The following is a 25096-nucleotide window of genomic DNA, read 5'->3' on the forward strand; positions in this document are numbered from 1 at the left end:
GGTGTTCAAGGCCCTACCAAAGATACATAAATCACAAACAGACCCCCCCTCTTAGACCTATAGTGTCAGGCAGAGGGTGGGTCACCGAAAATATATCGATTTGGTTGGAAGTCACGTTAAGACCATTTGTAGAAAAAATAGAGAACATACTGAAGGATACAGGACATTTTCTCTCAGTTTTGGGAGATTTGAATAGAAATACATCTTTAGAAGGATCAATAATGGTCATGCTTGATGTCCAAAGCCTATTTACAGTTATAGGGAATAATTATGGTATACAAGCTGTATTGGAACTCCTTAGGACTATGGGAGTCACAAAAATGAAATTGGATCTTATAAAAGAACTATTGACATTGGTTTTGGAAAACAATGTTTTTATAGGTATTAATTCCACATACAGACAGGCACAGGGGGTAGCCATGGGTACCCCCTGTGCAAATACCTATGCAAACTTAGTTCTCTCCTATTGGGAAAAACAACATGTTTTGGAGAATGTGGAATGGAAAAAATATATAGGTACATATTTACATTTTGTGGATGATATTTTTATTCTATGGAGAGGGGATAGCATGCAGCTAACTTATTTCATTGAATTTCTCCATTCCACAACGTCTTTTTTGAAGTTTAGTGTCAACAGCTCGAGTGATTCCCTAGATTTTTTGGACGTCAGGGTTAGACTCACTGAGAATGGCTTTAGTTCACAATTGTTTAGGAAGGAGTGCTGGAAGAACACGTTGCTATCATTTGATAGCATGCACCCCCGTTTTACATTCCCCAATATAGTGCAAGGGCAGGTAAGTAGGACCTCAACGATAAGTATGGAGGATGACCAATTTGATGAGGAATTAATAAAGTTGAGAAAAGTTTTCAGGAAAGGGGCTACAGAGAGGGCCTGATAGAGGGAGCATTAAATAAAGGTAGAGCCTGCAGGAAGGATAAGTATAGACCTTGGATCAATACAACTGGGGTAAAAGAGGGGAAGGACACAGCTGTTAGGAACATACAAACAAGACAGAAGGTTATGTTGACCTATGGAAGCAACATAAAGGGTGTTCGTGATATAATAAATAAAAACTGGAATATAATTACCAGTGATGTTTATTTAAGGGATATAGTTGGAAGTAATCCTCAGTTTGGTTATAGGAGGAACAGGAACCTTAAGGACATGCTTTGCAAAGAGAGGATCGCCAATATTACAAAAGCTCTGCCCATAACGAAAGGCACTGTACCCTGTGGCCATTGTAAGGCTTGTGATCATATTAACAGGGACGTGGTTTTTGTACATCCGGTTAGTGGATGGAGGGTTATATTAAAAGGGAGAGCAACATGCAGGACAACGGATGTAGTATATATGGCTGATTGTAAGTCCTGTTCGAGTTATTATGTAGGGATGACCAACAATATGCTCAAAGTTAGGGTATTACAGCACATGTCATTAATCAGAAATCATGATGAACACAATGCTTTATATAGGCATATAAAAAACAATCCTACACATCAATTTAGTTTTAGGGTTATACAAAATGTTGTTTTAAACAGTAGAGGTGGTGACATTAAGCAGACAACTGAATTAGTGGAATCTAAATGGATTCTTGAATTAGCCGTACATAGGTCTCCTGGCTTAAATGATGTTGTGCCCCTTAAGCCAGCCCTCAAGAAAAGGCGGGCTTTTTACTGAAATCTGGTTGGTAGATGAGTATTTTAAATATGTTTGTATATGTATGGGATTTAGTCTGATGAAGGGATTTGGCCCGAAAGCGCTAACTACAAGTTGATTTGTGTTGTCAATAAATTCTTTTTTTGGTTTTTAACATCAGCAGTTTCCAGCGACGTTTTTTCTTTGTGGATACTACTTTATGTGACTGTTGCTGGGATTAGGCATAGCACAAGCTTTCTCTTTTTGGACTTTTGTTATGGTAGGTACATAACTTCTTAATGTTAAGTTGTCTATCTCGCCTTCATTCTTGCTGGATGGGACCGCGTCCCTAGCACCTTATCCCGGGTGGCCTATCGGAACAGACTCTTGAGAACAGTGGAACCAAAGTTGGCACGGTTTCTGGAGGCCATGTCCAGTTTGTAATGTGAAATGAAGGTATGAGGAGAAGCCCAAGTGGCTGCTGCACAAATGGAATCTATTGGCAGCCTATTCTGAAAAGCTATGGATGTAGCTAATGCCCTAGTTGAATGAGCTCTAGGTCTTGAAGGTAGTTTTTGATGTCTGATCTCATAGATGAAGGTAATTGTAGAGGTGAGCCATCTTAAAAGGGATACTTTAGTAACTGGAAGGCCCAATTTCCCTTCCGCATACGATATAAAAAGCTGATCAGATTTTCTGAATTGTTTAGTCCTGTCTAAATAATATCTAATTTGTCGGTGAACATCCAGAAAATGTAGTTTTTGTTCCGACCTGTTGGAATAGTTAGGGAAAAAGACGGGGAGATCCATCATTTGGTTTAGGTTTGTTTGAGAGGAAACCTTAGGTAAAAAGGATGGATTAGTACGGAGGGATACCCTATCTTTGTGAAACACTAAGTAAGGAGGACGACTGCACAGAGCATGGAGTTCAGATACCCTTCTCGCTGAAGTTATGGCTACCAGAAAAAGTGTCTTCCATGAAAGCAACTTCAGAGAACATGAAGCTGCTGGTTCGAAAGGGGGAAGGATTAAGGATGCAAGAACCAAGTTCAGGTCCCATTGAGGCGGGGGATCTTTGATTGGAGGTTTGAGAAGAAAACGGCCCTTAAAAAGGCTTTGCAGAGCTTGTGAGCCATGATGCTAGACTCCGAGACACCTACATGATAATTAGATATAGCAGCCAGTTGAACTCTAATGGTAGATGAAGAAGAGCCTAAATGAAAGAGTTCTGCTAGAAAGTCTAGAATAGACTGGATAGGTGCAGTGAAGGGATCTATATTTTTTGATGTTGCCCAAAAGGAGAAGCGTTTCCATTTGCTATTATAAATCTTCCGGGTAGAAGATTTATGAGAGGCTATCAAGATATCTCGGACCAAGCAAGATATTAAGGGAAGCCTGGCTAAGGTCGGAATCGGAGAAACCACGCTGTGAGGTTGAGAGAATGAAGAGATTGGTGCAGCTGGCCCGATTGGTGGGTCAACAGATCTGGCACTGGGTCCAGATGCCAAGGCTGCTCCAAAAGGTAACGATGAAGGAATGGAAACCATATCTGTCGAGGCCAGTAAGGGGCAATGAGGATCACTGTCACTCTCAAAGCGATGGCTTTCTGAATTAGTTGAGTTATCAGTGGAAAAGGGGGAAAGGCATACAGAAGTCCCCGGGGCCAATCGTGGACTAGAGCGTCTCTGGTGGGATGGCCTGGTAACGGGAAGAGAGTGAAGAAGTCGTGACTCTTGCTGTTTTGGGGAGTAGCAAAAAGACCGCAGCAAGGCTGGCCCCATCTTTGGAACACTTCTTCCAGTACTGATTTCTTCAGAGACCACTCGTGGGGCATGAGAATTGCCCTGCTCAACTCGTCTGCAATCCCGTTGGACTTCCCGGGAATGTGCGTTGCTACCAGAAAACGCTGAGAAGAGATCGCCCATTGCCAAAGTCAGAGTGCCTCTCGACATAAGGGGTATGATCTGGTTCCGCCTTGTTTGTTGATGTACCACACTACAGACATGTTGTCCGTCTGAATTGCAATAGTCCCTGTGGGAAGAGAGTCGTGAAGGGCTTGCAACACTAAAAGCACTGCTCTCATCTCTAAGACATTTATGTGCAAGTGGCACTTGAAAGGTTGCCACATGCCCTGGACTGTCCTGCCCTGATAATGCCCCCCCCCCACCCGATCAGGGAGGCGTCTGTTGTCAACGTGGCGACTAGGGGGGGATGAGTGAAGGGTCTTCCTTGGAGAACCTGAGGTGATGTGATCCACCAAGACAGTTGATTCTTGCATGATTGAGTTATCAATATGGTGTGGGAGATCGGGAGCTGTTGGAAGGACCATTGAGTAAACAGCATCCATTGGAAGATCCTCATGTGGAAGCGAGCTAAGGGGAGAAGGGGGATAGCAGCTGCCGTGAGTCCTAATACTTTCAAAACTAGTCTGGCTTTGACTTTGTTGCATTGTAAGAGAAGGTAAACTTGCTTGCGGATGTCTGACACTCTTTGCTCTGTAAGTCTGGCTGAAAGATTGAGTGTGACTAAGGTGGCGCCTATAAAGGTAATAGATTGACAAGGCAACAAGGCAGATTTTTCAAAATTTATTGAAATGCCTAGAGCTTGGCAAGTTTGGATAGTGAAGTCTCTGGATAGAAGTAGTTGATGTCTGGTGGTGGCAGTAAGGAGCCAGTCATCTAAATATGGAAACACCTGGAATCCTTGACGTCTCAAGTGAGCCGCGACCACTGCCATGCATTTGGTAAACACTCGGGGGGCTGTAGTGAAACCAAAGGGCAGGTCTCTGAACTGGTAGTGACTGGCTCCCAGCCTGAAGCGGAGAAATCTCCTGGAGCATCTGTTCATCTTGATATGGTAGTATGCGTCCTGAAGATCTATCCAGCACATCCAATTGTCCTGACCCAAGAAGGGTAGAATGGACTGTAGCGTGACCATCCGGAATTTTGTTTTTCTTACATACTTGTTTAAGTTGCTGAGATCTAGTATGGGTCTCCAGTCCCCTGTTTTTTTTGGCACCAAAAAGAATTTGGAGTAGATTCCGTATCCTTGTTGGTCTGCTGGGACTGATTGGATAGCTCTTTTTGATGGCAGCTTTGAAATTTCTAGTGCTGCTTGTTCCCTTAGACTGGGTGGAACGTCTGGAAGGGATCCTTTGGGTTGGGATGGAATGTGAATAAAGGGAATTTTGTAACCCTCGGATATGATCGACTGTACCCATTTGTCTTGTGTAAGGGAAAGCCAGGCTTTTGGGTACAGGGATAATCTTCCCCCGACTGCCTCTGAAGGTGGACAGCTGGGCAGCTCCTCAGGGATGCTGAAAGGGTTTATCAGAGAAAGTTTCTCTGCTACCCTGGTTTTGCGGACCTCCTCTGCCTCTAAGGCGGCGTCTATTGTTATTCCCCCCTCTGCCTCTAGAGGGGAATTGACCTTGTGCGTCAGATGAGACTCCCTGGGTTTGTTTGCGGAACCACATTTTCCCTCCCCTCTGACCTTTGGGATAAGGCCTAGAAGGGGTAGAAAAACGGACTCCCATGGCAGAGAGAGTCTTACCTTCCACCTCGCACCTAGTCAATGTATCCTTCACCTGAGGACCAAACAAGGATGATCCATCAAAGGGGGAATTGGTGAAGGACGCCTTGAAAGGGTCCGCAAAGTTGCACAGCTGCATCCAGGCATGACATCGTAAGGCAACACCTGTGTCTGCAGCTCTACTCGCCCCATCCGCAGCATATGAGATGAGCCACATGGAGGAGTTAACGATGGAGTTCAGGGTTGCCAACTGGAGTTCATTCTGTCTTGGAACCCCTCAGCTGTTGGATTCTTTATCGCTTCACCCATATCCTTGAGTAAATCTCTCTGGAGACGAGTGAAGTGACATAAGTAGTTCAGCGACCACATCGAAAAGGTCGCTGATGAGAACATCCACTTACCGTACCTGTCCATGGTCCTAGATTCCTTATTAGGAGGATGGACAGGTACCGAAGGATCGGCTAACTCCTTCTTAGTGGCCGCGGCCACCACCATGGCATAGACGGGGACACATTTAGATAAAAAGTCTTTATCTTTAGGGGCAGTAATAAACTTTGACGGCCTCCTCGAGGTGGGTTCCACTGAATCAGGGGCCGTCCAGGCCTTCCTTGCCACCACTTCCATAAGGGGGTCAAAGGGAGGGGACACCCAGGAGGTGGAAGGGCGAGAGCCAAATGCCTCAAGGTACACTGACTCATCCTCTGATGGGTTAAGGGCTGGCCAGTTCCCCCTCTGTTTCAGGATCTCAAGGATGTCAGCAAAGGAGACATCCTCAGAGGGGGATCGAGGGGAACCTTCAGATTCCTCTAAGTCAGTGTCAGAGGTGATAGACTCAGGGGAGTCAATGTGCTTCCTCTTACACTGCCTCTTCCTAGAGGGTTCTCCTACTGGGTCAGGAGAGGCTTCGGAAGAGGAGGAAATTCCCAATGAGGAAACTTGAAGAGTTGGCTCTCTGCGGTCTGATGCGAGGGGGGTGGGTAGAAATCACCGCAGGCACTGAAGATGGAGGGGCTGATGGAGCCGACTGTGGGGCAGACACTGGTTCTAGCACGCCCCGCATGACCTCGAAGGCACCCCTATCGGGCAAGGCTGGAGGTTCCCGCTCCGAAGAGAAAGGACCCCCCCCCCCGGCACCGACATGGACGGCTCCGGGGCCGATGTCGGAGCTGAACTCACCAGCGCCGAAGCCCCGAGTGGGAGAGCGGGGTCGGACAAGGGTCCAATGCCACTCGCCCCCTCGGAGCCAACAAGGGAAGCTCGGCACCGAGATCCCTCCAAAGAGGAGATCGGAGCAGACGACAGAGCCGAAAAGGAAGGTATCGGTTCCGACGTGCCGACAGTCATGGCTCCGATGAACCCTGGCTCCAAGCTCAAAGGAGTTGGAGGAGGAACACATTGAGGGACGGAAATAGCCGCTGACTATTGAGTAGGGCTATGCAGCATTTGGGCCAGTGCCTCAGACTTGAGAAGTCTACTCACAACCCTTTGTAAATCGTGGTCAGATAGCCTGGAAGACCATGAGGAATGCGATCTATGGCTCCGTTCCGAAAGAAGAGGGGATCCCGGTGCCGAGTGAATGGAGCCATTGGAGGGGGACCTAGACCTCTTCCTCGAAGGTTGCTCCGATAAGAGTATCGGAGCCAACTGAGTCTTATCAGCCTCGGCTCCGGCCAGAGCCGAGGTAACAGTATGAGGCTTGGAAACATCGGTTCCAGACGGAGCCGATGTCGAAGCTGTTTTGATGCTTCTAGAGGACAGCTCAGAAGCCGGAGCCGACTGTCTGGAAGTCTTAGAAGGCTTCCCTGACACAGACTGGGTCGGGGGGCCTTCAGGCTTTAACAAGCCACACAAAATCAATTTATTTTTGTGTTCCTGCAGGACTCTAGGGCTGAAACCATGGCACACAGCACATGAGTCCTGCAGGTGCAAAGGTCCCAGGCAATACACACAAGAAGTGTGACCATCTGTCAGAGACATTTTCTGACAGCACGAGTCACACTTCTTGAAGCCTGAGACCTTGGAGTCCTTAGACATACTAAAGGCCTAAGTAAGAAACACTCACACACAAACACAGGCCTTTAAGAAAAAAATATTAATTTCCAGTCACACTAAAGGACTAGGAGAAGGAGGGGAAGGGGCCTAAGGCCTAAAGTTAAAGGGGAATAAAGGAAGGGATTATGGGCAAAAGAGGGTCGATCTAATGAAATAGAGAATTAAAACTAAAAGTTATACTAAGGTAAATAATAGAGGTCTAAAGATTTGTGAAAATAGAAAATATTTTTCCACTAACCTGCCAGAGCCGGTAGAAAAGCACCTCGTCAGCTAAGTGGCAAACCAGATGTGGGTAGTTACCGCCTAGCATTGTGGGATATAGGGGAGCCTCGAGTCGGTGGAATTAGCTCTCGAGCTCTAGTATTGGCTGAGTCGGAGCCGAGGATCGGCTCTGAACCCATCCAGCAAGAATGAAGGCGAGATAGACAACTTGACATCAAGTACTTTCCTTCTTAAACATGGGGGCTATTCAACTAGTGCCAGAAGAGGAAAAGGGACAAGGTTTCTATTCCTGACTTTTCCTGGTACCCAGAAAAGACAAATCATGGTGTCCAATTCTGGATCTGTCTACTTTAAACACCTTTCTGGACATTCCAAAATTCAAGATGCTGACTCTTCACCAGGTATTTCCTATGCTAGGCAAAGATGCCTGGTTGGCAACTCTAGATCTAAAAGAGGCTTACCTGCATATCCCAATCAGGGAATCTTGCAGAAGATACCTCCGCTTCAAAGCAGGCTACTTGCATTATCAGTTCTCTGCACTGCCCTTTGGCTTATCTACTGCGCCCAGGGTCTTTACAAAGTGCCTGGCTCCAGTAATTGCATTTTGCAGGCAAAGACATTTTCAAATATATCCATACCTGGATGATTGTTTAATTCAGGCAGGAAACAAGACCATTCTTTTAAAACATCTGGTGTTTGTAAAAAGGGTTCTAACTTGTCTAGGGTACACCATAAATGAAAAAACTAGTACCCTCTTAAAAAATTACATTCCTGGGTGCAAGCTTGACTACAACTTTCCAGATGGCTTTCCTTACGCCAGAAAAACAAATTCAGTTGGTGACTTACTTCAAACAGGTGGCCACAAAAACCCTCTTATCTGCAAGACAAATACTGCAAGCCTTGGGGTTCATGGCCTCCTGCATTCTTTTAATTCCATATGCAAGACTGCATATGAGGAAACTTCAGTGGTACTTAAAAAGTTTATGGAGTCAACATTGTCACAGCCTGGAAATAATGATTCCTATCATACCTTGCCTGCAACTAGAGTTCCTATGGGGGGCAGAGGCCTGCCACCTAAACAAGGGACTGCCATTCACACCACCCCCTGCCACCCAAACCCTAACTACAGACACATCAGACTATACATGGGGGGGGGGGGGCTCTTCTGGCAGGGAAGTGCATTCAGGGCAAATGGAGCCCGAATCAAATGCACCTTCATATCAATCAAAAAGAAATGCTAGCTGTACAGAATGCACTGACAGCCTTCAAGGACTACCTTCATCCAGGGCAACTAATGGTAAAGACGGACAACACCACAGTTATGTGGTACATAAACAAGCAGGGGGTACACATTCCTACCCCCTCTGCAGACAAGCCTTGTATTGTGGAACATGGCCTTGAGCTATCAAGTACAACTACAAGCTCAATTCCTGCCAGGAAAGCTGAATATTTTGGCAGACAAACTAAGCAGAAATCTCATGAACCCACACGAATGGAAACTGGAACCATGGATTTTCAACATGTTGACACACAAATGGGGGAGCCCAGACATAGATCTCTTTGCCTCACCCCAGAACTACCAGTTGGACAAATTTTGCACAAGAACTCCTCACAAAAAAGCCTGGAAAGTGGATGCTCTGTCCTTCAGCTGGGAAAACCTATCAGTCTATGCCTTTCCCCCTGTGCCTTTGCTCTCCAAAGTTCTACTAAAAGTCAAACAGGTCAAACCAAAAAGGATTTTGCTTGCTCCAGACTGGCCTTGCCAACACTGGTACCCACTCCTACGCAGTCTGTCAAAAATTTCACCATGGCATCTGCCTCAGGCACCTTCCTTACTGTCTCAGCAGAACAACCAGATTCTGCACCGTCAGCTCCAAACATTGAATCTTGCAGCTTGGCTAATCACTTAAATTCCCCCTTAACATCCCTCAGCAAACCTGTGATGGATGGCATTTTGGAGGCGAAAAGACCTAGTACTAGAAAATCTTATGCTGACAAATGGAAAAGATTATGTGCCTGGAATCAATCTCAAGGGATGAACGCAGCAGTGCCCAATTTACCTCAGATTTTGAAATACTTAATTGAGATGCTTCACTAGGGCCTATCTTTTTCTTCCATAAAAATCCATGCCTCATCCATTTCAGCTCATTACAACACAGAACCCCCCCTTTTCCCTCATCCTCTGCTAAAGCAGTATCTCAGAGGGGCCAAAAACTTAAGGCCACCCAGGAGAGAGCTCCAACCCCTGCCTGGGACCTTAACTTTGTTTTGGAGAAACTCACTCTACCTCCTTTCGAGCCAACTGCTACTGCAGACTTAAAATTTCTTTTCTGGAAAACAGCCTTCCTTTTAGCAATCCCTTCGGCTAGAAGGATTTCTGAATTACAGGCCCTTATGGTAGTGGAGCCTTTCATCATCTTTCATGCGGACAGGGTGTCACTCAGGACCAACCCATCCTTCATGCCCAAGGTGCTATCCAGTGTGGCTCTTAATCAGTCCATTCATTTGCCAACTTTCTTTCTCAATCCACAGAACAAGGGGGAGTGGATTCTACATTCATTGGATGTACACAGACAACTTGGATTTTACTTAGACAGGACTAAATCTCGAAGAAAATCTGAACAACTGCTTGTAGCATTTGCTGCAGGGGCAGAGGGAAAGGCTATTTCAAAGCAAACCATTTCCAAATGGATAAGTCATTGTATTCATTTCTTCTATAAGCATCATGGAAAACCTATCCCCCAGGGGAATCAGATCCCATTCCACCAGGGCTGCATCTACTTCTACAGCCTTTCTCAGAGGTGTTCCTACCAGGGATATTGTAGAGGCTGCCACCTCGAGTTCAGTTCATACTTTCACCAAGCACTATCATTTACAGATTTTCTCTAAATCCAGAGTTGGCTTTGCCACTGCTCTTTTGCAGGGCCTTATAGCCAGTCCTAATACTGTATAAATCCATCCTCCCAACCTTAGCTTTGGAAATCTACCCAAATGTAATGACTGCAACAGTGAAACATGAAGAACATAGTACAGTTGTGTAGACTTACCATAAATGTAAATGTTCCAGTGTATTCACTGTTGCAGTCCTGGTTACCCTCCCTCCAGCCCCCTGTCTTTTCTCTTACTATGCCTTTCCTTTATTTTACTACACTTAAAAGTCTTTTTGGTGTATTTGCTTTTGTTTGGAGGTATATATTTCTGTGTGTTAAATTATTTATATATTTTGCTCCCCATTTGTGGGGCACCTAACATCTGGGGCAAGAAAAACTGATGTAATGGCGTCAGCTGCATATTTTATACCCCTGATGACCTGACGTCATGGAAGAAGGGACAGCAACTGACGCAGGACCCAAGACTTTGTTAATCAGGCGGACTGAGGGCAACCTGCCAGCAGATTACCCAAATATAATGACTGCAACAGTGAATACACTCAAACATCTACATTTATGGTAAGTGTACACAACTGTACTTTACTACTTCATATATTATGTACTTTTGTTCAACTTATTAATGTCCCTGTGTCTCTTAATCTGTACTGCGTAATCTTCTTTAAACTATTACTGGATCTTTTCTCCCAGGTCTACAATGTAAAGAAGTACCCAGTTAAGAAGATGAATGAGTGAATATTTAAAGAAACAAAGCTCCTGAATCTCTCCTAAACAGGGGACAGCAGAGTAGAAGAAGCAAAGTGGTTGACTGACCCATACTATGACAGCAGTCATATGGGTGACAGGGAGGTACTCATCACAGCCAGAATGAGGATATGGTACCAGTATCACATCTAACTGCTGCATCATGTTCTTATGCACCAGTTCTGTATTATTCACCTTAGGATAATCTATCTGTCAATCACCCTACAGTGGGACAGCAAGACCTGCTGACATACAGAGTTTAGCATTGACAACATTACAGGTAGTTCAAATACAAGTACCAGACCTAGCACAGGAGGTCCCAACTATAAGAGGGCTAGCTAAGCAATCATTTGTGGTTTCTCCTATCTCAGAATAAAAGGAAGCTGTACCTGTGTAGGACATGCTAATGTAGAGAGAGAAAAAAAAGGCTCTGCCTCAAGTTATACAGTCCTCCATGTCAAAACAAATCACAAAACAACAAAAGAAGCAGATTGAAACATGGCCTCACTATGAGGGTTAAAAATTATTTAATCCAAACTTTAAACACCATATAGAAAGAAAAAAAAAACATACAAAACAAGGTAAGCACTTTCACATCTACAAACAGATGCTTCATCAGACCATTAAGTTACTGCTATGCAGAACTGATTTAAACATACAGTTAAGCTGTATAACCTCTCGGGAACTACCTATGCAAACTCCTGGAACCCAAACAAGGATTTAAAGAGGCATACTCATTAAGACCAAAGCCTTTGTCAGACTGCAAGGTAATGAGCCTATACACTTCTACCTGCTCTCTCTTATTCTTGACATTACCAAAACGTCTATTAAAACTCATTAAATGTATAACATGAAGGGCAAAGACATTATCTATACCGGTACTGCTAATATGCTTAGCTAGTGCATTTGTAGTTACTCCCCTATGGATCTCACTGACAAGTTCACATATTCTTTCTCTGAGATAGTGGTTGTTCTTTCCAACATAAAATGCTGGACATTTCCTGCATCTAGCAAGATATACCAAATCCCTACTTGAGCAGTCAGCATATAAAGTAAAACTAAACAACCAACCTTACATAAGGAATATTGCAATAGTGATATGGAAGGACAGAGTACAGTTGTGTAAAATCTTACCAAAACAATATATGTCCTTCTCTTCACTGTTGCAGTATTTGCTCCCCTCCCTCCTGCCCCCTCAGATATGCCCTCTTCTCCTTGTTCTCTTGGCCAGGGATTATTTTCTTAGTTCTCCTATTGGATGCACATGTTCTTCCTGGTCCCTTGGGACATTCTGTTCCTCCTGGGGCTTTTCACTTCTGAAATGTGTATGTCTGTACATCACCTTTACGCCCTACGCCTTGCATGGGGGACATATGTGTGGTGTACAATGCCTGTAAACACTAAAGGCTCTGGTGTACTGGCTGGACGTTGAACTATCCTTGGCAGGAGATCCCTCATGTAAGGAATACTGCAACAGTGATATGGAAGGACATCATCTATATAGAATTATAGTATTGTATACACATATAACTAGCAAGGAAAGAGAGAATCTATTTCATCAGATATTAGACTATGTGGTGGATAACATGAAAATTATTACTGCAAGGGACTTGATTGTGATTTAAGGGGAAGATGCAAAATGAAGGAGAAATATGTAAAAAAATACATATAGAGAAAGTGATTAAATATTGTAAATTAGCTAATTAGCTGTGTAAAACAAAAATCAGTGAACTTACAGGCGGTACCTGGATCTGAAACTGACTATTTTGTATTATCAGAAGGCTTGGGGGTAGCATATGGTGATACAGTTGTGATGAGTTTTTCAGACTATTTATATATGTATATAAAATTATATAGTACACAAATTATATATATGTTCACATGCAATAGGGTTGGATGTGATGAAAGAAAAGGAGTACATTAAAATAAGAAAGGGAATAAAAGAAGAAGTGAGGAATTATGGGAGAGTATTACATTCACATTCTCTTTACCCAGTCACGTGTATTGCAGTTACAGAGGGATCACATAACCATGAAGGACTTGTATAAACATTGTTCTGGGCAGTGCATTGAACTTTAAAAAGAAGAATGAAAAAGTGTTTTTTTTTGTTTGTTTTTTTCAGTAGCAGGATGATGTAAGAAAGAAAGAGAAAATGAAATATGGGAAAATTTATAGAAATGTATTATAGAATTTAGCAAGTAATACATGAAAGTATGATACAGAAAAAAAAATATATAAAAAAAAAAATAAAAAAAATTAAGACATTACTATTTAGACAGAGGTATTTCCAAAGGAGAAGAGAAAAGGTATTTGTACATTTGGGTAAAATAGCAAAGGTGGATACTGGTATAACGAGAGAAACAAAAAATGTAAAAGGAGAGGTAAAAAGAATGTAAGAGGAAATTGAGTATTGTAGTACAGCATGTGGAAAATGCTTCCACTATTAGTAGACGAAATGCTGGAAATATTTTGACTAATAACACTTTTTTAAAGCATTTTTGCAGGGAGAAGTGCACCACTGGACCCCTCAATGTGGAGGGCAAGCCACCCACACCCACTAAACTTATGTATACACAGTCACACCAACTTGAAGAAGGGGGACATAATGGAAATTACCTCCAAAATGAATCACTTCCAGCACAACTAGCCAACAGTGATTTCCTAGAGTGGAACTACGATCATCAGTGAGTTGAAGCTCATGCAGTCGGAGCTTTAACGTCCAAGCTTTGTCCACCAGTAGGTTACCCATGGAAAATATGTATAAGTGTAAAAGGATAGAAAACAAGAAAGAAAAGAGAGGAAAGACATTTCCAAAACAGGTTAAGGAAGAGTTTAAAAAATAAATTACTATTAGTGAACTGGATAAAGTACTTAAGTAAATGTTGATTTAGTATTAGGCCCAGATGGTGTAATGTTTAGAATGTACAAGAAATTAGTGGACTGGCAAAGACTGTATCTTGTAAATGTACTGAAAAGGTTGAACTGTTTTGTTTATGAAGAGCTTTGTAACGGGATTTTAAAATTTATATAGAAGAAAGATGAGAAAAATGAAATAAAAAATTGGAGACGCATCACACTAAATAACATTGATTATAAAATTATTATGGGAATAATACAGAGAAGAATGGAAGGAAAGATGAGGAATACTATGGAAGAAAGTATATATATGGTATAAAATGGAAGGGATTTTGAGAATTGTTAATGGTTGAGAGAGAAACTGTGGATAATGTTATAAATAAAAGGGAGGATATGAACCTTATGGTAGCAAGGCATTTGATACCATAGGACATGATGCTTTACGGGATATTATGGAGAAGTATGGGCCAGGTAATAAAATTAAGAGAGTGGTTATATCAGCATGTCAGAATAATAGAGTGACAGTGTTAGTGAATGGGTGGCTAAGTGAGGAAATATGTATAAAGTGTGGTATAAGACAAGGATGTCCCATGAGTGGAATATTATTTGTATTGGTGATGAATGCAATGGTGAGTGAAGCAGCTTATAAAATGTCAGATGCTAGATACGTGATGCAAAAAGAGGTGGTGATACCAGTAGTTTTGACATACACAGATTGTACAGTTGTAGTTGCTAAGAACAAAATATGGATGAGGGTAGTGGTGGTTTGTCTAAATGGATGTTTATAGGAAATAGGAATGCCTTTGAATAAAGATAAAACAATTTGGATGATGTGGTGAAAATTGGGGGGTATTTTTCGATGAATATAGCTGCCTTTGGTAGGAATAAAATTTGGGGAAAATTATATAGTGATGAAGCAATGGGAAGGACTGGTTTAAGAAGTGACAGATATATGTCTTCTGTGGAAAACTTATAGAGTAGCATTCAAGAAAAATATTTTTCTGGTGAATTTGGTAGTAATAAGAAAAATAGTGTATATGTCAAATGTTCATCATTTCCATAAAATATGAAAATTAAATTGTACACTTGCTGCTTTCCTTTACACGAGGTTCAAGATTAAAGCCAGTAAAAAGAGGTCTGTTGTACATGAGTAAAGATGAAGGGGGACTGTGGTTACTAAATCCACTTGTTTATTCTGCTTCTTTAAACTTGTATAGAGTATTAAAGTGGGTAAAGAGAATGTGAATTTAATAGTGAAAATGTTTAAATGTAAGTACAAAATATTCTGGGAGATGATGAGCGTTGAGAATAAAAAAAGAGAAAAATAGATGAATGAAGAAATTGAAAAATTACAAAGAATAAAAATTGACAATATGGAGAAAGACAGGAGACTGTGATATAATAATGGGATGAAACAATAATATTATGTAAACCATAAGAAAAGTTTACTAGAAAAAGTGATTAAATCCTTTAAAGTAAGGAAAAGTGGCGCTCCAAGACAGTTGAGGGCCAGGATTTCATATAGAAACTGATAAATAACTTACCAGTAAAGGGGAACATGCCATAGAAAAAGAAAGTTGAAAAGTGTGTTTTTTCTTTGGGGGGGGGGCACACTAGAGCATGTTTTTTGAAATGTAAAAGAGTTGTAAATCTCAGGAAAAAGTTGTGTGAAGAAATTTTTGGGAAATATTAATGACATAATTAATACAGATATGAATGCAAGTAGGTACTGAGATCATAAGTATAAGAAAGAATATGTAAGAGGGGTAGATAAATGTATTTTTTTATAAATACGGGTTATTTAAAATGAAAGATTTAATGACATTATTTAATGGGAACTAGATATTGGCAGATTTATTGTGAAAAATTAGATTATGGCTGTGGAAGAAGGAGTGAGGTTCCGTTATCACAGAACAATTACAGGACATTATAAGAAAAACGATAAAAACTAAGAAACTGTAATGAGTATATATGTGCCTGCAAATCTTTAAATTTTGTAAATATGTAATAATCCTTTTTATGCTGTATTAAATAAAAGACCCCTACTTTTTTGATAGGTGCCATGAGATATCTGACATCCACATGAGTTACTACCAACTCAGGTAGATGGGACCCGGGCTTAATGTCTCATCCAAATGGCGACACATTCAGGAGTATAGCATTCCCCTAATGCTGCAATACAGTGTCAGGAATCCAGTCATATGGAGTGGGAATAGAACCCACAGCCTTTTGATTTTCCAGCACAAAAGGCAAGTGCGCCACCTATTGAGCCATGGATACTGCTAGTGGATTACTACATAAACAGCATATCACCATAGGTAGATTACAATTTGGGAAGGAATTAGACTTGCACATAAACTGAAAAATCTGGATCGTTTACCTTCTGCTTTGTGTGTTCATGCAGGATACCTTGAATGTACTCTTTGGCTAGTCCTTTCCACTGTGTATCCTCCAACTTTGCTAAAAAATGGGCATTTGTAAAGGCCTTGAACTTTTTTCATAAATGACATCAACTTGTTGTATAGAAGGACTAAAAATGTTGTCAGTGGAGACAGCTGTCAAAATCATCATCTAGTCCTAAGTGAAAAAGCAGCAGTTGTTCTGTCTATTTTTGTGTGTTTGTAAGATGCAGTTCAATGGCTGGTACAAACCCGGCATGGAGAAAATGGAAGAATTTGCTGACAGACCTTGTAGCTTCCCTACTGTAACATGTGTTTTTTGCCTATTTTCTCTGTTTGTGAGTTGCAGTTGAATGTTTGGTAAGGATGTCATATAGAGAAGTTGTAAGAAGGTGCACTCAAGAGAGATCTACTAAAGTGACGTGGACAAGCAGCATATAGACCACCAGTTTGGTAGTTAAAGAAGTGCCATGCTTGCTGGAAAGGTGAACTTGTACCCAAATTATAGTACAACACAAATTTACGTGTTTAATCTATATATTGAGGCAGCATGCAGGGGAATACCTGCTGGGAGTACAAGGAGAAGCACATACTCTTTGGGACAGCTTTGTTGCTAGGAACTACCACCTTTATCTGACTTTTAATGAAAACTCTGACATTCAAGTGGTGGTTGTGAAGGGATGAGAGAAAATGGCTTGTGGTAAGCAGTCAACAGTCTCTTCATGTGCAATGTAGAGGCTTTAAAATTATATGTATTTTGCATTACACAAATATTTAATATTTTTCCTGATAAATTAATTGATATATATTTCCATTGTTACTGATGGTCAGTGTTGTAGTTTTGTCTTTGCTGTACTGCTAGGGCGTGAGAAGGTACTGAGTGGTTTATGAGGCATAAAGCTTATGTGAATTCAATCAGTAGTATGTACTATGACCATACGAACCACAATCACTTTCAAGCTGGCAGATGGGCTGACTTTCCTTCACTGGGGAGTTGGAAGACATATTATTCCCCTTATATTCTGTTATTGCCATTTCTGCATTTGGGAGAATATTTAAGGATGTAGTTAAACAGTTATATAGGCTTTTACTTTCTATGCTATTAAGCTCTATGCTCAATATAGTGATTCTGAATGAAAGGGTGTGAGAAATGTGTAACGGGGGCTTTTGCAGTGTCTCTCCTTGGCATACTACAGTCCAGTGTCCTTGCTAGGTGTTGTGTCTACAGCAGGGGAGGAAGGGAGCCATTTCAAGGCACATGTGAGAATCTATGCAGTGGAGACAGACCCAGTAGATTATGGATAGGGGAACGGAGTTTCTAAGTTTTATTGATATATGGATATATGGTTACATGGTAGATAGGTTAATACTAGCAAACAAGATAAAAAAAAGTTATAGAGGTGCCATTGTAGTGTCAGGTGTGAGTCTGGGAACTGGGTGTAAGGAACTGCTTAACATTTAGCGTAGGAGGAAGCTCATATGGGGAGAATAGGCCATTATCCATTTACAATGGGAAGGCTGTCAGGGACCTTAAGGCTCTAAAGCTGGGAGGGGCCTCAGGCTATATCAAATAGCTGAGTCACTCCAACTTGAGATGAATAACAGGGAGGGCTTAGAAGGAGGGTTGAGGGGAGATGTCATTTTAGGGAAGAAAGAAGACTAGTAAGTTTGCAACATGAAACATGGGGTCGTGGTAGCTAAACTCATAAGGTAAGAGGTAAAGAGGCTTGGCAAAGTTAAGTAGGGAACAGGTGTAGGCTGTACATTTGCAGGAATTAAAACTGAAAAGGATGGAGTTGGATAGATAGCCGAAGAAAGGTTTTATGATTGTGATAAAGTGGAAGGAAGGGCAGGGATCTTTGTAAGAAATCATATAGGGTGGGAAATAGAGCAGGTGTTAGGTTATGGGAATTGCAGGGGAGTGGTGACAGAGGGTGGAAGAATAGTGTTAGGGGGCTATTTTGGTCCTAATGCAGGTGAAAATTAAGTTTTATACCTTTTTTAGTGGCAGCCAGTCAGTTAAAGATGGAGGAAACTAGAGTAGTGATGGGGGTGGACTTCAATTTTGTTATGGTTATAGTGGCTGAGTTGTTTAAATGCAAGTTGGTCTGTCACTGACTGGCAGTGATTATATAGCAAGTATACAGAAGGTTATGGTACAAAGGACATCAGCAAAAATAACTAGTATACTACTTTTGAGAAAGTTTTTTTTTTTTGTAAAGGAGAGTAACAGGTTAAGTGGAGTCAGAGTAGAAGAAGTTCATGTGTGAGCTTGGTTATTGCACTGATCATCAGTTTAGAGGTTTAGAATATATGTTTGTATAATTATATCCTGTGAGTTAATCAGGGGATTGGGTGGACACTCGATGGACGTGAGTGTGATGGTGTATAAAATAATTTACAATTATTATCAGGTCGGTGTGGAATGGATGGCAGGGGTACCAGTATGAGGTTAACTGGAGGTTTTCCTAATAATTAATATCTTTTGCTAGGGTTGAGTGGACCACCATGGCAGTCATTGTGGCATTACCAAGTAATAAAGGAAGTGCTAATTACAGCACAAGTTCTGGGGCTTGGGTGGGATGTATCTAGGATCTATGTATGTTTTATATGAGTAACTGTTAGTAACTGCATATGATTGTGGATCACTACCACAATATGTGACACGGTATTCATATGGCCATATTTCTGTATGTCAGAGTGCTTTGTTATTGTAATGTGCATTTGAAAATAATAAATATATGGTGAAAAAAATAAATAACTAAATTAGTTATCAGTCTGGCAGTCATATTTACTGATGCTGTCAGCAGTAAAACCAGTATCTTGATATCTTGGTCTGGCAATTTTTTAAAAATGACACTGTACTTTCAGAAGCACATACAACCTGAATTATCCATGTTAAAGGAAACATATAACTGATATCTGTAGCATGTGTGGGGTAGATGTGCATAACTTGTAACATCACCCAGAACCAAATATACAAACAGTATCCAGATCCTGAATTCTTAGATATCCTGCATATAAAACGCTGTTAGTTCAAATTTTATGGTTTAGTACACAACATTAAAAATCACAGAAACAAATCATAAGACTCTCCCTCTAAATGCATGCTCCCCCACAGACTACTTTTTTCACAGGAGGTACACTGCGCAGCATTCAGCAGTAGCTTCTCCATCAATTGTAGCTAGGATCAAATGTTATATTACCTTGACACTGTCATGGCACTGAGCGTCATAGTGCAGAAGACTCTGTCACTAAGTAGGAGGAATGTGAAAGTGGATCAGGGTCTAAGAAAAGACTATTTTCTATTTTTCATACCCCCACCTTGATGTCTTACTACTAGTTTCCTTTCTGCTATCATTTGTTCCAACTCCACAGCTGATACAGACAGTCTAAAGTTGTAGAGGCCCTATCTTGGGTGGTATCTTTCAGATTGGCAGTTATAACAAGCAGTTGCTTCCTGTAGTTCACAGTTTCATACCTTCAGCCCCTCCCTGTTCCAGACAAACTGCATAGTCATTTTTCCTTCAGTTCTGACTTTCCAGGTTCTACGTACAGCCCCTTTACTGTACCTAAATAATTAAGCTATTTTACATGTTTGATGATCCACAGTGTCAGAACCTTCGTTGAAGCTGATATCTAAGGTATCCATCTGGCTTCACTTACTGCCACTTTGTGTTAATTTGTTCCCTGCAGCAAGGCTAACAGACATATCATTTCTATACTACTGTGTAATACTCTTTCTTTTTTAAATCGGGCGTACCATACTTTTGCTGTGAGACAAATGTCAGTATATTCCTTCTAAAATCATCTTTGTTCACCATTTTGTTTTACAATAGATCCTGTAATGCCCTTAAAGATTAAATATACAGCAGATCATGATCTGGTTTTAAAGAACTACACATCTTTCAAGATTTTGAAATACAGTTTTAAAATAAATGTATGCGTACTGATGTTCTGCTTGTGTAACAAAGACACTTGGATACTGTACTGCCATGGCTATAACTGTGTTTTTTTAATGAAGTACTAAGGAAAAAAATTTTAGACTTCTGTTTTACCTCTGTAAAAAGAGTATAGAATTTCAGAGAAATGGTTACATATCATAAATGGGAAAGTAAGGTAATGATTAGCTTAACAACTCTGCTATAAAAACTGGGTGTGTGTAGCATTACCTGCTTACAAAATATCTTTCTGTTATACTCTGCACAAAGCTTACCTGTAAAATACAGTTATTTTAGCTAATACAAAGCTTGAGGTGTTTAAAATATACTGCCTATCACCATTACTAAAATAGCGTACATGTTAAATACAGCATTTGCCTCTGTATACCTGATGCTTCTATGCACTTCAGAAAGGTTTCCATATGACTGTCACATTTGGCTTCATCTGCATAAAAGTATGTTCGGGCACTGATGACCCCTCCCCTGCGGTCTCCAAACTGCTGATGGACCTTAAACTTCTTGTCTCTTGCACTGGAATCTGTAGAAAAGCAAGAAGTCCAGTAAAGTAGCGTCTTAAAAAGGGCAAAGGAACTACATAAAGTACAGCTAAGTGAAGGCTTCTTTCCCTGGTACTGCCTTAATACAATAAACTGATGAGATACCAAGTTAAACAAAAAAAAAGGTGTGTGTGTGTGTGTGTGTGTGTGTGTGTGTGTGTGTGTGTGTGTGTGTGTGTGTGTGTGTGTGAATTAGATTTGGCAACCATTATAATTCCTGATGTTTTAAAGTATCTTCAGCAATATGGGTTTATGCTAGACAAGAAAACATTCTGATATTTCTACTGATTTAGTTATCCTTCTTTTAGTAAACAAACCAATAAGTAAAAAAGTCACACAGAAAAAACAATCAGTTAAAAACCATAAAGAAAAATCCAGCAAAGATAGACTTTCTACTGTGTGATACCTTAAACCTCTTGAATTAGAGGTAACATGGGATACATGCAAATCACCTTTTAAGGACATCAGGTGTTTCAGCTAAATGGCAATTCTGAATGTCCAATGACTTTTTCTTTTAAAGTTTGTTTATGGACTTTATTGCCTGCCCTGAAATAGTCCTACTTCCAGAGCTTAAGGTCACCTTCCACACATCCAAACTGTGATCAGCTCAAGCAGTGCTAAATAAAATCAGTTGCTTGGGTGCCAATCCCTTCAGAGCTTTCATGACAACTAAGGAAAGGATGCTAGAGCCCTGAAAGAGGTCTATATTAGGGAAAAAAAGCAATGACCTCAACCTGGCAATAAAATGTATATAAAAATAAGGGGGATGGAGGAAGGGAGTGGCTACTGCAGCAGCGATCATTAGAACATCTACTGTTAAGGTAACTTTACTTATATAGCTGTACTATGTTTGTCATGTGATCAGTGCTGCAGCAGCTGTAGCTATATGGATATACCAGTTTATACTGAATGGGAGGAGGAATAATGAAGGCTCTGGAGAATGGTTCTAGCAAAGCCTGCTCTATGTATGGAAAATGAATCTAGTTTTCAGTACTTTGTAAAGAGGACCAAGCTGTTGCTTCTAGTATACTTCTAGAATCCAACTCTTTTCAAAAAGCCACTGATGAAGCCAAGGCCATGGTAGAATGTGCCTTGACCTTGCCTAGAACTGACTTGTTCTGGTGGGTATAACAAAAGGAAGTAGCATGTGACAATCATTTTAGATTAGTCTGCTTTGACACAGGTTACCTTTTTTCTTACTTTCATAGGAAATGAATAACCAATCAGAATTTGCTTTTGAAGGTTTTACTACTGTCAAAATACTATCTGAGTTATCTGAGGACATCCATAGCATGAAGAATCCTTTCTCTTTCATATTTATGCTCTGGAAAGAAGACACAAAATTGATAGACTGACACAAAGTAAACCCAGATACCACTTTAGGTATAAAAGATTTATTAGTTCTTAAAGCTAACCTATCTCTGTGAAAAATGAAATAAAGTTGACCAACCATGACAGCTCACAACTCAGACACTCTGCACTCTTCATGCAGAAGTCAGAGCAACAAGAAAAACTGTTTTCCATGTTATGAGTCTTAAATCAGCCTGATGTCTTATTCAAATGGACTAGGTTATTTTTTTCATAATAAAGCTGAGATTTCAAGGAGAGGCATACCTCTCAACATGGAAACATCAAAAATCTGGACAAAGCCCATGAAAAATAGGTACAAATATGTACCCTGATTAACATACAATTTGCATATATAATTACATAACCTTACCCACTTCAATGGAATTGTGGGATATCAGCTTTCAAATGCAAACTGAAGAACATACAACCAAAATATGGCACCAGAGTCCCCCTGCAGCCATTCCAATGTCCCATTACCTGGCTATTTTGCCCCATTTACCATAAACACTAATGTGCATACTGCTTTACTTCTACAATGATTATTTGGACTTTATATTTACATTTTATAGCACAATGTACAAACACTAATAGACATCTAAACAAAGCAATATTGTTTCACAATGAAAATAGACTTAGCATTAAAACTTATCTGCCCTTGAAACTCACATTCATTGAAACAGCATTGAAACCTACATCACATCCAAAGACCAAAGAAAATGCATCTGGTGGCCAGTGGTGGATAAAGATTACCTTTAGGCTGTTTTCAAGTCATAGGCCCCTTGCACACAAAACAAGAAACATACATGCGTTCTTTGATACACCTTCCTGACTTTATTAAATTATATTCCTTGTATAATATGGCACACTTGTTAGACTTAGAGCACATTTTAAATTTATTGTTTGAACATTTTTCCGTTTCCTGAATTTGGGTTAATGATATTTTTTGCTCTTTCCACTGAGGCACAAAGCCCTTGTGTATGACATTTTCTCACTTCTGTTGTATCTGTAGCTACATCCCTGACTTGTTACACCCACTCACTTTAAAAATGCAACAACACAGTACAGTATCAGCAATGCAGCTACATACTGTGGGAGTAGAACCCTCAGCCTTCTGCATCAAAAGCAAGTATTTAACCTGTTATGCTATTAATACTGCAAGCAGACTCAACATAAGCAACACTAAACATCTCTTCTCCTGAAGCTCTCAGCTCCTTGTAAAATCCACTCGACACTCAAGTGTATCTCTCAACTTTGCAGCACAAGAAGTTTGGAAAAAGCTGCGGTGGTGCAGCGGTTAGTGTTGTCGTCTCACAGCAAGAGGTTCTCCCGTTCGATTCTCGATTGGAGTGCCTTCTGTGTGAAGTCTGCATGTCCTCCCCCTGGTCGAGTGATGTTAAAGACATGCAGGTAGGTGTGCGTGAATGGGCGTGCCTTCTTTGAAGGATGGTCATCAGGCTGGCAGCTCGGCACCATAAAAATCCACTGCCAATCATTAACGGACGGGAGTTTCGCTGTGGCAACCCCTAAATGGGCAAAGCCGAAAGACTTTTTATTGGGGGGGACAAAAGCCCAAAAACCAGGTACACATTTTAAACATTGCTTGTATCATTTTGGAAAGTTGCCAGAATAAAATCTTGTTACCACTATGCAATTCACTGCCAAGTCTTGAACGCAGGAACCTATGCATCACAGTCTGAGCAACATACCACTATGTCAAATTAGCAGTTTCCCAAAATATAGGAAGACTGAACCTTAAATGGCTATCATTTAATGAATTCAGTTCTCACTTCTCACCATAGCTCTCAACTTTTTAGCACAAAGAAACTGGACAAAGCCAATAATGGGGGAATACAGCCCCCAAAACAGGGACAAATTTCAAATACTGATCTTATAAACTTAGAAAATTGCTAAAATAAAATGTTTTGTGTTACTATTTATTTTTTGAAGCATATGAAGTCTGAAATTCAAATGCCTGTCATTATTTAGTGAATTCAATCCTTCACTGATTTGCCACAAATATCCTGAAAACAGAAAACCACAGATTTTATGACGAACAGAACAAAAATATGAGGCATAAATGTGGAAGTAGTGGTGGGTAGGAACTTTAGGCTCTTGTTACCTGTACCCAAGGTACAGGGTTTGAGCCTGAAACACACACACACACACACACACACACACACACACACACACACACACACACACACACACACACACACACACACACACACACACCATTTCTAGCCTTGCAGGAGTTCCATTTGTTCTCGAAAACAGTAGCTTACCCAGCTAAGGAGTTACATGCACACCATTTCTAGCCTTGCAGGAGTTCCATTCGTTCTCGGAAACAGTAGCTTACCCAGCTAAGGAGTTATACACACACCATTTCTAGCCTTGCAGGAGTTCCTTTCGTTCTCGGAAACAGTAGCTTACCCAGCTAAGGAGTTATACACACACCATTTCTAGCCTTGCAGGAGTTCCTTTCATTCTCGGAAACAGTAGCTTACCTAGCTAAGAAGTTACAGTAGCTTACCCAGTTAAGGAGTTCCATTCCCTCACGGCTGGCTGGAAATTAAAGCATGTTTGTTCCGTTCTCGTGAAACAGTTCCTTCCTTGGCTTAACTCTGCAGCAGCCAGCAGTCTCCTGGCTTGTTCCATTCTCTCTGCAACAGCCAGGCTTGTTTTGTTCTCGGAAACAGTAGCTAATCCAGCTAAGGAATTCCAGAGTTCCATTCCCTAGTGTCTGGCTGGAAATGAATGCACACTGTTACACGTTGCTTGTGCTGCTGAATGCATTATTGAGCATTCTGACAGGCTGGCAGGCCGTTTCATGGAGCTGACGTAAGTGCACATGTGATGACGTCAGCTCCAAAAGCTGGAAAAAATTCAAAATAAAAAGCCGGGAAATTTGAAAATTAAGGGGT

At 41.0% G+C, this 25096-nt stretch overlaps 1 protein-coding gene across 1 annotated transcript in view; it reads right to left on the bottom strand.

Annotated features, from left to right (window-relative positions):
* The window catches only part of LOC122799370 (proline dehydrogenase 1, mitochondrial-like), a 972876-nt gene that overhangs the window by 590450 nt on the left and 357330 nt on the right, over positions 1–25096 (bottom strand). Inside the window, exon 4 of the mRNA XM_044068377.1 lies at positions 20657–20806. Coding sequence (XP_043924312.1) covers positions 20657–20806 — 150 coding nt within the window. The remainder of the gene's footprint in view (positions 1–20656; positions 20807–25096) is intronic.

This window comes from Protopterus annectens, chromosome 4.part0 (genome assembly GCF_019279795.1).
Source record: "Protopterus annectens isolate FY-2018-M chromosome 4.part0, PAN1.0, whole genome shotgun sequence".
Classification (NCBI taxonomy): domain Eukaryota; kingdom Metazoa; phylum Chordata; order Ceratodontiformes; family Protopteridae; genus Protopterus; species Protopterus annectens.